This window comes from Macrobrachium rosenbergii, chromosome 37 (assembly GCF_040412425.1).
Source record: "Macrobrachium rosenbergii isolate ZJJX-2024 chromosome 37, ASM4041242v1, whole genome shotgun sequence".
Classification (NCBI taxonomy): domain Eukaryota; kingdom Metazoa; phylum Arthropoda; class Malacostraca; order Decapoda; family Palaemonidae; genus Macrobrachium; species Macrobrachium rosenbergii.
Genome location: NC_089777.1, coordinates 27031537 through 27049162, shown reverse-complemented (window position 1 = coordinate 27049162; position 17626 = coordinate 27031537). Strand labels below are relative to the sequence as shown.

At 34.6% G+C, this 17626-nt stretch overlaps 1 protein-coding gene and 1 long non-coding RNA gene across 2 annotated transcripts in view; both read right to left on the bottom strand.

The window, feature by feature from the left end:
- LOC136825429 (uncharacterized) overlaps window positions 1–17626 on the bottom strand; it is a 549285-nt gene that overhangs the window by 249163 nt on the left and 282496 nt on the right. The gene's annotated exons all lie outside the window — the stretch shown is intronic.
- The window catches only part of LOC136825087 (uncharacterized), a 23066-nt gene continuing 16005 nt past the window's right edge, over window positions 10566–17626 (bottom strand). The window contains exons 4-5 of the mRNA XM_067081131.1: window positions 11211–11314; window positions 10566–10942 (exon numbers count right to left, since the gene is read on the bottom strand). Of these exons, the coding sequence (XP_066937232.1) occupies window positions 10566–10942; window positions 11211–11314 (481 nt within the window). The remainder of the gene's footprint in view (window positions 10943–11210; window positions 11315–17626) is intronic.

Sequence of the window (17626 nt, the reverse complement as noted above, 5' to 3'; positions counted from 1 at the left end):
AGCATGTATATACAGTCGCTAATACTTACAATTATACATATAGCTGATAATGATAAAGTGTATTTAAGAATAATTAATTCTAATGAGAGAACAAGCACGGTAAATCTTAGTCACACGGGGGGGATTATATCCGAAACTTACTTTAATAGAAAACAGGTTTTTGTGTCCATTCCCAAATAAAAAAATAAAATCCTAAAAACAAAGGATTTGAACATTTTACGAAAGCCACCCACCCGCATTTCTGAAAATGAAATATATAACCAACCTTCAGCAAATTAAAAACTCGACGAATAAACGAATCCGGATGCTGATTACACTTTCACTCGGCTAGAAATGTTAAGCTTCGCATCAAGTTCCATTAAAATACTAAGCAGACCGAGATTACAAGTTAATTATCGAAGATTTATGCTTGTTGCTTGCAATTGCCGTGACTAGCCGGGTACACTGAATCACTTGAATTAGTTACCATGAATGATCAAACCCAAACGTTCCTCTAACAATTTTCGCGTGTCAACGCGCTCGCATGTAATAATATTAGCGTTGTATACATTGCAATTAAGTGCACCCTCTCAGATTATATATAATATATATATATATATATATATATATATATATATATATATATATATATATATATATATATATCCACATTGACCTCTCAACTTTATACACACGCGGGCGGCGAGATTGCACAAGTACATTGATACACAAGTACACACACACACAAACACACACACATACACACACAGACATATATATATATATCATGTGCTGCATTTACGAAAGTATATTAACTATTAACTATCACCGGTTGCTTTAACCTGCAACAATAAAAAGAAGTGAAAACTAAAATTCTTTTATAAATATCTGCACCTTGCGTCATCCTTTGAGGTGCATCTCGCCAATGTATGATACCATAATATATTTCCAGAATCAAAGAACGGAAGGAAAAGTTTTAATTAATCCGTGCTTGCCAAAGTTGAGAAGAATACCGCAAGCACTTTCCGAGATTAAAATAATGTTGATGGACAAGGCGAACATTTGAAGGACAGACGTGGGAAGACCCGAAGAAAACTAACTTCCATTCCACGCGCGTGCATCTTTAAACTCTTGACAAATACAGAGTTCTGAAAAGGAGGTAAAGATTGTTCAGTGGTGACTACGCTAGTTCACGCTTTTTGGGAGGGCGGGAGAAGGAGGAGGAGGAGGGAGGGGGAGGTATATGGAGATCAGGAGGAGGAGGAGGGAGGGCATAATTGTGTACGAATGGTTATGTGTACTAGTGACGGACGAGGAATCAGGTCCTGACTAACCATTGTGTGTGTGTGACTTATTATCAACTAAAATTCCCCTTCGGTAACATATATGAAAATATATTATAGGCATATATATATTATGAATGTATATATATATATATATATATATATATATATATATATATATATATATATATATATATATATATATATGTATGTATTTATGTATGTATATATATATATATATATGTGTGTTATATACAGCAAACTAATCTTAACTTATACGGTTTCATTTGGTCGATATTTAGTTTGAAATGAGAATGAGCGTCTAGTAAACCTTTCATGAACAATTATTCCATACAGGGAATATTCACACTATTATCTTGCAAAAAATATTACAATTTGAACTAACACTAAAAAAAATGCTTCAAAATGTAAAACTCACTCTATATACTCCACCAGATTTCACAACCTGCTTCCCCCGAAATAAAATGCTTCCCACTTGTGTCCATCCCAAATTCCTCGCATTATCCTTTATAAAATTACTTTCACAGATTAAAGTTTATAGGCAATTTTTATCATTATATCGTCGACCATTCTCTCCACTTGTGAAAGCCACCCTAACGCATTATGGTTCCCCTTATCAGCTAGCCCAAATATACTATGTGCTTATTTTTCTAAACGTCTCATCTTGAACCTTTCTCCAATTCATACAATATAACCCGGGCTACTTCTCGAGTTATTACGATTTATTCCAAACTATATTCATGCAAAACAAGCAAATGGACTTCATATATTTCCAGTCTTGCTTCCTCTACAATTCCCATTCCATTCCCTATATATCCAGATTCGTTTTCATTCGAGCACCGTTTGTAACAAATATTCCAGCGATGCACCAATGAATGTTCTTTCACAGACGCAAACGCTCAAAAATATATAATCACACATTCCTAGTGCACATGCGCACATCCTCCCGATACATCGCCCTAATTAACGCAAGAGCACTTTAGAAAAACGTCTGACGACCGTTGAGCTATTAAAATAGCCAATCCCACTTTTTGTGATACCAACAGCAAGGGCGTAATCTAATCTTTCTTGTTTCACCAGCAGGGGAGAACAAAATAGGAGAAAGCAATGGATGGAACAGAAACGTTATGACCAGAATATTCTATTATCTGAGTTTGCAGATATTGAGAGGGCGAAATGGAAACGGCGCAAACAAAAGGATAAAAAACAAAAAAGGGAGAATCACAAAAGAGTGAAATACACCCGAAACAGGGGAAATCTATCACGGCGACCTGAAAAGTTTGAAAAGACAAGACTGGAGTTGCAAAACAAATATTCGGCAGAGAGTGTTGGGCCAGCAAGAATGACTAAAGCTTACAGTAAAAAATGAAAATGAAAATAAAATAGAAATAAAATAAAATAAAACAAAAACATGCTCTGTCGATGATACAGTTGTGAATCCTCCACGCCTCTGCTTTAATTTCGGAATTTACCCCTACGAAGCGATAACTTACGAAGACCTTCGATTTAATATTGTAATCTCACAAAACCTCTGATTATGTAAAAGACATCCTCCCACAAAAATGGAGAAAATCGACAAGGTACAAAGAGAATATGAACATGGATATCGTAAAAAAGAAGATCAGAAATGACACTGCATAAAAAGAATATAAACTCCTATACTGCTTAAAGAAAATATAAAATTTTGACTATTTAAAGACATACACCTCGGCACTTTATCTCCAAATATTAAGTAAAACTCCACAGCTATGAAGATGAGCAAATCTGTATTTATGAAAATACAAAAATGATTAAAAATGGGAGCTTTCGACCATTTTTAATCATTCTTGCATAGAACCGCCGTGCTAATGGTCGAAAGCTCCCAATTTTTAATAATTTTTGTATTCTGATAAATACAGATTTCCTCAAATACATACCTGTCGATTTTGACTCATTATTTTCGGTCACAGTATAGTGATGCACCATGGATCTCCAAATATGTTACGTCACCTTATGCAATTTGACCCCAAGGGGGAAATTCAGTAACTGAAACTTGCAACTACCTGTAGGAGTCAGACGCGAGCAATGGGTCACAAGAAGGTTAAAAACCACCGGAGTATCGACAGGTGATTTTTAAAACTTTCCGTCATCCAGTCCGGGGCCAAGGCTTCCCGTCTCGACACTCGACATTACCTTACATAGTCTACAATAATCGTCTTCCTATTACTGAGCTGACAATAAAATACTTGTAAGATATGATAGTCATGATTCTCAAAGGTCATTAATGCTCAGAATCACTAGTTAAAGTGGGCTTATAGGGCAGGCGCTGATCTCCTGTTCCTTAGGCCAACAGCTAGATGTACCAATAACTGAAATAACTCGATATAAATAAATGCGTACAAGTAAATACGCATATGTAAAACATCAATGACTGTATAAATAATGGTCACGTGATTATGCCACCCACGACAAAGGGTTAAAAAATAAATGAAATGGAAATGTTTACCCGAACAAAATGTAAACAAACGAAACAATGAATTCCCGCTTGCAAAAAGTCTAAATAGGTGTACTCTGTTAACAGGAAACACTAAATCCCATTCCGAGCACAGAGTCTGAATGAAATAAATGGAGCTCATAATCAAAGCCGCATGATTTAACAATTTTCTAAAAGAGTAATTAAAACCATTCCTTTCAGTAATGATGTGTTCATTCACCGCGCCGCGCGCTAAATAAAAGCCCGATTTGTTGCTTAATTCAACTTATGGTAATGAGAACCAGCTCCACTCACTCATCAGCGGGTTGTGAATGGGTGGCTGATCCGAGAGATAAGGAATTCATGCTTAAAAACAAAAGCGAAACAAAAGCAAAACAAAACTAATCGTTTTTCGCGGCCCCGAACTGCCGCTGCTGCCGGGGGCGGGGGTAGGGGGGTGGGACTTGAATGCCTGGGCTTTTTTTTTATTCACATCGGGAAAAATGGTCTCAATATTTTTCCGCGTTTACAGTACTGATTTATACGTCTGTTTGGTTGTTTAATTTCGCCGGGAAGAGTTGGTGTGGGCCTACGCTCTCCGGGTCTGGGTTTACGTTTCGAAAAAAAAAAAAATAAATGAATAAAAAAAGGTGCAGGAACGGTCTCATAAACTCTAGGGAAGTTATGAGCAACATTTTCGCCTGAGTGTGAGACAACTTTAGTAGGTAACTCTTGCTAAAATAGTTTAAACGTTATTTTATTCCTTGTGATAGTCAATTTAGCAAAGTTGTTTCTTTCATTTAATTATTTTGCGTCTGTAAAGGTTCTAAAATCAGATTTTAAAAATTAAGAAACCCACTGCACTCAAAATATATTTAGACTACGTGCAATTTGCATTTTTAATTCACACACGCACAAGGAATGTATATATTATGTAAAAATACTCTTCGATGTTCCTGCTTATGCATACAAAGTGCATTGAAACAAAGATAAAATCATTCTTATCAAAATAAATGCTAAAATCTAAAATGATTAGATGGGAAATGTCCTAAAAGTACAATGAACCGACAGACTCATGATCTCAATTTTCTTTGCGACATTTACTGAAAAAGATTTATAAACAACATTGATACAGAATCTACTTTTGAGCGTTTCAAGGCAAGTGGAACAGACGCCCATATACTCTTAACTAAGCTAGTCCTGAAGGAAACAAGAAAAAAATATATGTATATACATACTGTATGTATATACATAAAACTCGTACCATACATGAAGACAGGAAGCACTGCGCAGGAGGTTTGATTCAGAGATTTTCAAGACATGCTCGGTCATATATCTTGACTTCTAGAACGACGACAAAATATGAATCTCCAACTCGCGCACGGATGACCAGAGGTCAGTTAGGTTGGGATCAGGTTACCACTATGCAACTGTCTTCCGGAAGCTATTCTTATCAATATTATTATCATTGTTTAGCCATCTTTAACCAAAGTTGGAAAACCCGAATGCTATAAAGCCCATGGAAATGCACCGCAGCACGGGAAAAGAAATAGCTTACAGAATAAACCAGAATGCCATAAGCCCAAGGGCCCCAACAGGGAAAGCACCCCAGTAAGGGAAAAGAAATGGAGATTATAGAATAAAATACTTGAGAGAAATAAGATAACAAAAATAAATAAGAAAATGATCAACTATACATTACTTATGAGGCCTTTCTATAATTACTTAACATCTTCGGCTCAGAAATATATCTTTCACACTGTAAAAGGAAATGACCGTGCCATTCGAAGCTCTAAGATGTTAATCAACAAATTACAATTATTTATGAAAGTCGCCCATGTAAAAATAAAAGTCAAGAAAAATTTTTACAAAATATTCCAATCACTAGTAAAACCTCTTTTTCACAACAGACTTACTTTTTAGAAGTTGGTTTTGGCAAAAACGTCAGAAAAAGAGAAAAGAAAATCACTGAATAATTAATTTCAGACGCAATATCATCCCCCGACAACCAAGCACAACAATTCATGAAACAAAAGGTCAGACTTGAAAACTTTTCCCGAAAATAGCCTTGGGGGTGAATTGGTAAAACGACAGTTGATGAGAGATTGATGCGTGAGCCGTAATTGACAGGCGCGTGGTTCAGATTCATGGTCCCCAATAATTTATCAATTTCTTACTAGCAATTCTTCCAGCCAGATAAAAATGGCACAAACAAGAAAAAACCAGCTTGAAGTAGAACGTCAGTGGAGGCAGCATAATGAGAAATATTCCTTCTTATAACGATTATTAACGGTAACATTTACTACAACAAAAAGAACAGAACTGAATATAGAATTTAAGCCAAAGGCCAAACGCTGGGACCTATGAGGTCATTTAGCGCCGAAACAGAAACTGAGAGTAAAAGGGTTTGAAAGTTGTAACAGGAGGAAAACCTCGCAGCTGCACTATTAAAAAATTGTTAGGAGAGGGTGGGAAGTAAGACAGAAGAAAGAGAATATGAACGGAGGTACAGTAAAAGGAATGAAAGAGGTTGCAGCTAGGGCCCGAAGGGACGCTGCAAAGAAACTTAAGTAATGTTTACAGTGCACCGCATGAGGTGCACTGAAGGTACTAACCCCCTACGCGGACTACACGGAAATAATTATAGGAGAGGTAATAATAACCTTTTTTGGGAAGGGAAAACTATACTACCCAAATACTGAAAACTGGAATTGCAGGTTATAATTATGTATCTATCCTCCACTGCAACAGAAGATTTTGTTACAGTGTCCAGTATTATGAATCATATTCTAGACGTGAGGCCACGATAACTTTTCAATTCTCTTTACCTTTTAAGCATCCGACAATTATTTATCTTGTCATTTTCCTCTCCGCAACTTTTTTTTTTTCTTCCTAAGTAAATCGAAAATAATAAGTAATACATAGGCAAGAAAAATGCCATTCATATAAAAAAAAAGTTGCCCGTTAATATTTTAAATGGTAATAACACCGGCAACGGAATATAAAAACACAGAAGTTCAAGATGAAAAAAAAAGTTTTCTGGGCGAAATACTTCAGGTTTATCAGTTTTTAACGCTTTTTTGTGGTCCCTTCTATACACTGCTACCATACATACAGAATATTTTACTACCTTACCTATTTGCACCGGAGAAGGTGGAATTCATAATTAAGGAAGGAATGGGTCATAAAATTCCACAATTATATAGTAAACTATATTACTATGTAAAATACAAAAGGAAAGACTTTCGAAAGTAAATGCTGATGAGGATGTCTTTACATAGTTCACTATGTAATCCTGGATTTTTATTACACAAACTGTTTTTCACGGGATTGTGATTTCTTAGCAATGAAGGAATTTTAGCAGAGTCCAGCACACCAAAGATCTTTAACTATTGTGCTGAACAATTAAAGAATTAAGGTAGCAAAAGAGGAAGTTGGCGGTACTTCTCAATTATTTATCCTAAAGAAAATTACACCCGGTGTTTTTAGATGATCAGTAAATTTCCTCAACTTTGTGCATTTGTTTCAGTGTACCAAAAAGAAAAGAAGAAAAAAAAAATACAGAAAATCACGCATTGAGTAAAAAGAAAGACTGACAGAATCATCTGTACTAACTCTGTTGAAACTGAACTTATCTGAACATAATAATCGCTCTTCAAACTATTCTAAAAAGCTGCCATACTTTATTCCTCACACCGCTGGGCTGTGGAACAGCCTCCCAGAAGATGTTGTGTAACTGGAACGTCAGAAATTCAAGCGAAGAGGCAATGCATTACTACCACAATGCTACCCTCCTTGCATTTTAATACATTATTATTTATTTATTAATTTGTTTTTTCTCTTTTAATATGCAGAATCTCTTCTTTCTGCATTTCCCTTTACCTCCTCTTACTTCTTCCTAATGAACACCGTATTCTTTGGAAGCCCTGCGGGCATGTTCCATATGAACAGGTTTCATCTTCTGAATATAATAATAATAATAATAATAATAATAATAATAATAATAATAATAATAATAATAATAATAATAATAATAATGAGGAAAACCATCATCCAGATTCGTACATCCTGAATGAGTTGAAATGCAGGTGACTGTAAGCCATCAATATCTTCCGGTGCGACACCTTTTCATTTTCAACGCATCTTTCAATTTCCAAACAACTTTTAACCCCGATGCCGTAACTTACTTCCTCACTCCTGCTGCTGCAATGGTGATTATCGTGTACCATATTTTAATCATCAGATTCAAAACTCATCGCTTTAGTGCCCTGTAATTTTCGTGGAAAGGGTAGTGTTCTCGTAGCAAAGCGGCAATTTCGTTCTCAATTACTGTTCTTTAGTGTCGACCATGTTGCATTTCGTGATTTGAGGGTCAGCCACGCATTTACTTGCTTTCACTCCATGCTAGTAAAGGTTACAGCTTTCGTCTTCTTACAAACTTACATAATTTACATGCGACTGGGCCCCCAAACAGATACAATACATTCATACTCATACGTATACATACATACACACAAACGCACACATGCATATAATATATATATATACATATATTATATATATATATACATATATATCGCTCATATGCGAGAACAACGTCATAACTCAAAAAAGGCACTTTTACAGGAGAGATGATTTTAATATTTAAAAATTTATAAAAAAATATCTAATGACTTTCTGCCATTTTGGCTTAATTCATATAACGTAGAAAACACATCTTCATAATATTTCTGAAGGTGCACGAAATTGAGCTCATAGTATCAATGCAATAGTTAATTTTGCGAAAGTATTCAGTTTTATGTCATTGTTGCACAAAATGTGATCTCCTTAGCGTGTACTAGGAAGAATTATGACGATATTTCTACAAAAATAGGAGTAATTGACAGAGATATTATTTCAATCATTTATGGTTATCAGAATAGAACAGATGAATATGGCATCACAGTTAGCGAATCATGTCGCTAAACATCACTAGAAAGAAGTAATATAAGTAATTGCAATCATTTGATACCTCAAAATTAAATTCCAATTTTGTTATTATCAGGCATCCATACTCTGAAATAAAATAAACAGTTATGAATTAAATCATAAAGTACATTCACTATAATAAGAAGCCTTTTCACTAAAAGGCAAAATATTCCTAAACAAATACGTAAATAAAAATGTACTATGTCCATGCAAATTTTATTAATTGAAACCTAACTTTTAATGTCGAGTGAAACTTTTTTTCTTATTATAGAATCAGTACTGCATATCAAAATAAAGCAAATCTTGTAGTAATAGAAATAAGCTTTCCGTCTTATTTCCTGAATAACATAAAGCACATTATAAAGTGTGTGACACTTCACCAACAGATTAGAGACCTTCATAGAATTGATGGTGATGCTTCGGAATTAGATTTTTCTTGCATAATTCCATTAGGTCAACTTTCTTCTTGTGTGGTATCCCTGGTTTTTCTTTGAAGCACGGGAGCAGTCTGAAATCCTTTGACTTATTGCACTGCTTGAGTACTGTGCATTCCTTAAATTCATCTGCATACGAATGCTTGTACAAAACGGTAGACGGTGATTCCTTGATGACTTTCAGCACTTTGATGTCACTTATCTTAAGATCCTTGACGTTCATGGGACCAATGTCATTAGCAATTGATTTTATGTTATAGAAGTCGTCAAATCCTAAATGGAAGACATTGAAAGGATCTCCTTGTTTCTTTGCAGTCCGAATAGCTGTAGCAAAAGTTTCGGGGACATAAATAGGCCCGCTTTTGAGGAGTCTTTTGTTTTGCTTTTCAATCAGGGAATGAGCTGCATCCCCTTCGTTCTGTGTGACCTTTAACTAAATATTTATGAGTAATAGAATTTACATCCAATTCCTTTACTGCATACAAATAAAGTGCTAGCATGAATTTGTTCTTTTGCTGGCCAGCACAATTGTCGGAATAGAATATTATGTCTTTCTTTCCTGATTCAGTGATACTTTTAATGTACTGTAACACACAAGTTCCTAGCTCATTCACTCCGCGATGACCGTTAGACTCATCCCATAGAAAGCAGTCGCATTTATTTGTTTTGATGTCATAGATCGTAAAATTCAGTACGTTCAACTTTGATTTGTAATAAAACACACTTACATCACCTTTCGGGAGCTGCATGACCGCCTGCAAGTCGTACACTGCCACTACAGAATCTGATGCTTTATCGATAGCCTTTTCCTTCCTTGATAGTTCCTTCTCATTTTGATGACTCTCATAGCTTTCCTTTAGCAGTTCTTTCTCCATCTCTTCAGCATTATGATAGGATGTGCAGGTATCACACTGATCCTTTTTGGTGTAAAGAACGATATGTTATGCTCTTTTGTGAAAATGCGATGAAAGAGAGTGTAATTTCAAAAGGTAGACCTTCTTCTTTGCAATTGGCAACATAGTCTCTGTGAATTTCAGCAATCGATTTGCTTCCATCAATGAAGGTCCTTGTTGTATTTGCTCAGGTATAATGACTTTCTACCTTAGGAATTGATTGAATATGGCTGGTTATCTTTCTCTGATCCGCTCATCGACAGTACAATGATTGCCATGCTTTCCTCTTCGATCTTCTTCCATGACTACATCAGCTACCTTGTCCTTTTTTCCAAAACTGTACGTATGGGTCGATCGTTTATGTCAAGAGTGTTCTTAAAAAAACCTTGCACACCTAATTCTATTACAATTTCTAAGTAGATAGAATGCATTATTGAGTCTTCTTTGTTGTCTGGTACCACCCACTCTGATGTATCTGTACCTTGTTTGAACTTCCTGAATAGAATTTCGAATAAATTCACGCTGCTTTGTTATATCACTTAGATTCCAGTATGAAGTGAAAATCCAATTTCTGATTCTCGTCCAGGACTGCAGCAACTTCTGCACCAACGTTTGGAGACTCATTCATGACTGTTGCTACTTCAACTTCTGCACCAACGGTAATATTTTCAGAGGGCTGGTCATCATCAGCACTGTCTGTATCTTCTTCATAGTCTGGAATATAATGCTTATCTGCTACAGAATCATCCGAATCTAGTTCGTTGTCAGAAGACATAGAAGAGCTACTTGATGATGAAGATGAAGAACTTGACGAGGATGATGTAGAGGATGAAGATTGTATGTAATCGTTACCTTCACACTCTCGAACGCCACAATCAATTTCCTTGTTCTTCAAAGGTTCACGGATGTGGCCTAGAAAATTGTAAAATGTGCGAATAAGAAAAAATTGCTGTGAAATATGAAAACAAGTTTTCCCTATATCTTCAACGTTCCAGTTGAATGTGAAACATCTATGAGACACATACAGGATACATTAAATTGAAATAAAGAAAACTCTCATAAGAGGAGGGATATGTAAATCCATAACTAACCTAACCTAACCTAACCTAACCTCTAAGTAAATGCGTACAAACCAGCCCACATGGAAGAGTGGACGAGGTTGAATCTGAAAACAACTAACCTACTGCTGAGGTACTTTCGTTAGATGGAAGAGCTTCTTTCTTTTCATCTTGCAGTTTGTTTAATGCCATTGATAACAATGCCTTACCTCTGCTATGCATTTTACTGAAAAAAAAAAATTAAACAAAGCATGCTAAAAAGTTCATAAACATGAAATGCCATAATAAAGTGCAGTGGTCATAATCTACATTTGTATAAATAGCGACACAAGTTAAAAATATGAACAATGAATATATTTGGTCTCACACATACTTTTCTGCAATAACGACACATTATGGAATACAAAGACAGAGCTTATCTACATTGTGCAAAATGTTTGTAGAAATATTGACATAATTTGAGATAACACATTGAAAAAGCTCATTACTTTGCTACAAGAACGTCACATTTTGAATAAAATAAACAGGTAAGTATCTGATATTTGCATGAACAACGTACTATTTAGAATTAAAACGTTATTGCAATGAACATTTTAAGACTATTAAACAACCAAAATATCACCAATACTGACCCATACCAAAATATGACGTTTTTCTTGACAACACAAAGCACTTTCCTTATAACGGTTAAACAGGAACTGAGATTATGACATTGTTGACACCAAGGATTCGTAACACCTAGGCCAGGGCAATAGTGACACTTACTGCCCTCTAGTGGTGAGTTTTGCAGATAGAGATATGTCGTTTTTACCACATTATAGAGCAAAAAATGGGCAATCTTATGGTTGTCATAACTCAAATTTCCCATTTTTTGAGTTATGACGTTGTTCTCGCATATGAGCGATATATATATATATATATATATATATATACATATACATATATATACTTTTTGTATGTATATAAAATTATATATATACATGTATGTGTATAATACAGGTATATATATATACACATATATATATATACATATATATATACATATATATATATATATATATATATATATATATATATATATATATATATATATATATATATATATATATATAACTTTATTGGTTAAACATGAGCAACATTTCAATAAAATACTAGTGTAGCTAACCTAACTCATCATACGATATTTATCACGCCATGTCATCGAAAAAAGAAACGATACAAGTATAAAGATTTTAATAAAATGCCTTCGAACTCTTGAAGTTTAAACGGATCGTATGAGTCTGGGAACAAGGAGATAAGCAAAGAATGCGAGAGTTCTCTGAGATCAACCCAGTCGACTCCGTTCTTCCATGAAACTTATTGTATAGCATCTAACAACCCCGGAAGACTTTATGTCAATACCTCACTGTTCTGAGCATTCCAAACTGAGCTATTCATAAGTATAGTCTCTGGATACTTGAGGTAAAAAAAAAAGACCCACAGAATACGGGTCACAATTAAAGGAATAATTTCTCAGATATGTCAGAACGTAAATAAATATGATACGCACTCTTGTCGTGCTGTAAGAATAAATCAAAATCCCGTCGTGTTTTGGAAATATATTAAAAACGCTAAAATTCACCACAGTTTCAAGACCAACTGGTCTCCTCTTCAGGTGATTACAGTATAGCTATAATACTGTCGTCACCTGAAGAGGAGATCAGTTGGTTTTGAAACTGTAGTGTGAAAATTAGCGTTTTTAATATACTTCCAAAACACAACGGGATTTTCATTTATATCAGAACTTGATCAATTCCATCACTGATATTATGAAATTCATTCGAAGGCCGCCCACATATTCCTAAATTGAATTGAACTGAAAATAGAATTTAGGCCAAAGGCCAAGCACGGAAATTAACAAAAGGTTTGAAAGGTGTAACAGGAGGAAAACCTCGCAGTTGCACTATGAATCAATTGTTAAGAGAGGGTGGAAAGCAAGACGGAAGAAAGAGAATATGAAAGGAGGTAGAGTATAAGAAACGAAAGGGGTTGCAGCTAGGGGCTTAAGGAACGCTGCAAAGAACCTTAGGTAATGACTACAGTGCATCGCACGAGGTGCACTGACGGCACTAACCCCCAACGGGGATACATAATCCTGAACAAAAATAATTTTTTCAGATGGTTTGTGACTAGTTTTAAAGAACGCTGATAATCTCTACTCTCTTTCTTTGCTAGTCTATACCAGATTTTTATACTTAGAGAGCAAATATAGCATCAATGTAGCATTGTACTGTATGGCATATATTTCTACAGATTCCTGTCTAACCACTTGCAAAAACAATCCTACAAAATTTTGCCTCCAACGTTTGTGAATGTTTTGTTTGCCTAAGAATTGTTTACATTTTATTTGCCAGCTAAGGTTTGATGAATAGTAAAATAACAATGAAAGAATCTACTCAGTCAACCCTTTGGTAATTAAGTGCGTTCCAATTCTTACTGGATAGAATCGTACAGTCTTAAAGAGGAAAATAATATAGTTTATATAAATTCAAACGGGAAAAAATGACAAAGGAAAACAATACCCTTCCGACGCGTGAAAAAAAAGCAAAAATTTTTTTTTCTAAAAAAAAAAAAAAGAAGTTTGTCGTATCCTTCTCCAGACATACTGCCATAATGAAGCCACTCGTCATGAAGGATGCTAGTTTTTTTTTTACCATTTTTTTTTTCTCCTGAAATATCTTATCCCAGCCTCTGGTGTCGGTCGTCTCGTACATACTTTAAAACATACTTACCCAATTTCCTTCCTCTTTCCTCCTACTCTCCCTGCCGAGTTTCCTTTCCCCCTTCCTTTTTTTTTCTTCCTTTTTTTTTTTTTTTTTTCCCAGCGCTACGCAAGGAAGCTTAATATTCAAATTTACTTAGGCAGCCGCCGCGTAGTTAAATCGTAGTTCTTTTCTTCAAGAATTTTTTTTTTTTTTTTTTTGGTCTCTCTTGCTCAAACAGTTTCTTTTTCCCTGTGTTTGTTTGTCCCGCTTTTCTGTTCATAATTCTTTTCCGGATGAATTACTGTATTTTTTTAAAACACACTAGCTTCATTCTTGCAACGATGCGGAGACTAAACATTAAACGAACTCAGTAAATATTTACACCCTTTTCTGCACACCAGTTCTGAAGCAAGCTAAAATACCGGAAATATTAATACAGCGCCGTTACACCGAAGAACAAAACCATTCCCGAAGATATAAACGCAAAAGAATAAAATCATACTTTCTCAGAATATAATATTTAAATACAATATTCAAAATATACACCGCTGAAAATCATTTGCATTCAACATATCGATGCTGCATTTGCTTTCATATTCCATCTTAATTTTTCCCCTTTGTTCCGGTGGAGGTAGGTGTAATATCCTTCGCGCTTCAGATGAGAAAATTACGGGAAAGCACTGGGTAAAATAATGCAAAATGCAAATTCCTGACTATTATTTCACAGGGGTAATAAAAGGCACCTTTGTGTTGAAGAAAAAAAAATATAGAAAATAGTGTTAGAAAAAAAAAAGTATTTGGAGGGGAGAAAACTCCGGTGAAAAAAGGGAGAATCCGCTGAATAGCGTAAGTGGGAAAGTGGGAAGAAGGATCAGGCTCATTATGGGATTCTATAATAAAACAAAAAGAGAAACAAAAGAACCGAAACTGAAAAAATGGCAAAATAGAAAGCATAAAAATCCACTTTCGAATTGCAGCCACAAGCCTCGCGCGCTACCGTTGATGAATGGGGCCTTAAGCGCCACATATCAATAACCGTCTGCATGAATTGGTGATACAGTGCAAGCAATTGGGAGAGTGAGACTTTGAATGGACCGAAAGATGATAGATAACGTTCGCAATTCAAAGGGAGGCGGCGGGGATGTGTAAGTCAGTGGGGATAAAAATGGATTCTGAAGAGTTTTATCAGAGCTCGTTCGGTGGCGCTTTTGGGCGGCTGTCGTAGTGATGATGATGGTGATGATGATGATGATACGACCGACTCTTCGTATGATACAAATTTAACATCATACTACAATCTGAATTTAATTTTGAATTAAAACAATATGTATCATTACTCAATTAAAGACTTTACACTGGCAATGAATTCACTTGCAAATCATCTTAGAGGAATCTTTTCTAAAAAAAATAAATTAGGCAATAAAAATAAATAAAAAATGTATATACGCTTATAGTGTTGTATCTATCAATACGTATAATATGAAAGATATATAATTGATGCTATCAATATATATAATTTATTTATATAGAATTTATTTCCTTTCATAAGAATTAAAAATAAACGAAAAACCCCAATAACACAGTTTTTTTTCCAAACCAGTACTTTAACAAATTATGCACCAATAACAATTGCAAAATATCAATTTCTACGACAAAACTGCTAAGATGCCAATCCTTTTAAGAAAAAACAGTACTATCTACAAGGTTCTTGTTCCACCTTCAGAGGGTACCGCCAGAAATCACTAGAAAGCAAAAAAAGCCCCATGTGTCTGCAAAAATCACTGACAAGCATCCCTGATGATCGCTGTATGCAAATCCTTGAGGTCCTACAAATCCTGAAACTCACGGTAACTAAAGGTAACTAAGGAGAGGGTTTTTATTACCAGCACAAGAAACGACCAAAATTACCAACGACGACGCTGCCAACATTGACCGCACCCCAAAACAAAGCAATCTGAATACACACAATATCCACAAAGTCATTGTATTTGTCAAGAGTGCAATCTCGACCATCTGGTCAGCCAATCGGATCACAGTGAGCCACAAACCAATCAGCGTTAAGCACCTGACCACTTTACCCGTCACCACTTTCACGCGAACTTGACTTACATCCTTATTGGATGGACAGAGTCCAGAGGCCCACAACAGACCCCTTATCACCTTATACCTCTTATTACACTTCCTCCACCAAGGTGAAAAATGAACAGCCAGTTTATTAATTTTGCATATTTTCTACAGTTAAAATAAAAAATTCCGATCCCGTCCGTAAAATCTCCGAAAAAGAATTTATCAATGAAAATTGGAAACTTCATGATTAATCTTTCGTGCCGCAGTAAAAGGAATTATTTGACAAATTGAAGCCCCATAAATTTAACGCTGATGATTCAGCGACCGTTTTCAATAATAATAATAATAATAATAATAATAATAATAATAATAATAATAATAATAATACACTTTCAGTGAAAAAATTCGTCAAACAAAACAGGCATTTCAGAAGGAACACCGCAATAATAATAATAATAATAATAATAATAATAATAATAATAATAATAATAATAATAATAATAATAATAATAATAATAATAATTACTATTATATAATAATAATAAAATAAAATAATAATAATAATAATAATAATAATAATAATCGACTAACAACCACGTGCCAGTTAATAAAAGAAGACCAGTATATTTTCTCCGATTATTAATAACAATTAACAATAACAAAATATCAATAACGCTAATGCCAATTCTTATCATTCATTATTGATATATTTTTATCATTATTATTATTATTATTATTATTATTATTATTATTATTATTATTATATTTAACTAATAATTGGAGAAAATTTGCAGGTCTTTTATTAACTGGAACGTGATTATTATTATTATTATTATTATTATTATTATATTATTATTATTATTATTATTATTACGGTGTTTCTTCTGAAATGCCTGTTTGGTTTCACGACCTTTTCACTGAAAGTGTATTATCATTATTATTATTATTATTATTATTATTATTATTATTATTGAAAACGGTCGCTGAATCATCAGTGCTAGATTTATAGGGCTTCAGTTTGTCAAATAATTCCTTTTACTGCGGCACAAAAGATTAATAATATAAGCATTTATAAAGATTAACAATATAAAATTTATAAAAAAAAAACACATGCACCCGAAAGCAATTTATCAGGCGCGATCCACTGCGTCCTTCCTGCTGCCCAAAATACGTAAGCCAAAAGCAACACGGTCTTTGGTGCCTGAAAATGGGGAAAATTGGAGACTAGCCGCTTAGAGACCTCCCGGTGCCGTGAGGAAATTGGCTGTCTGCTTCCTGACGCAAGGTAATCATAAATATCAATATTTTGGGGGCCGACCTCCTACATACTACTGCTGCTGTTACTACTACTACGTACGAACCCGGTATTGGCGGTCTAAAGCATCACACACAAGCGCGCGCGCGCGAGCGCGCTTGGCAAAGCCACGTTAGCTTCCTCTTCACTTTCTCTTTTTTTTTTTTTTTGTTTCTAGCATCATATTTTTCTTTTCCCCTTTGTGCCTTCTTCTTGTTCTTCTCTTTTCTTCTTCTTCTTCTTCTTCTTCTTTACGTGGTTACGTCTCCAATAATAATAATAATAATAATAATAATAATAATAATAATAATAATAATAATAATAATAATAATCTTCTTTGGACGATTTTCCATTCCACCTGCTTGTGTCGTATCTAATAATAATAATAATAATAATAATAATAATAATCTTCATGCAATTCTTCCATTGCACG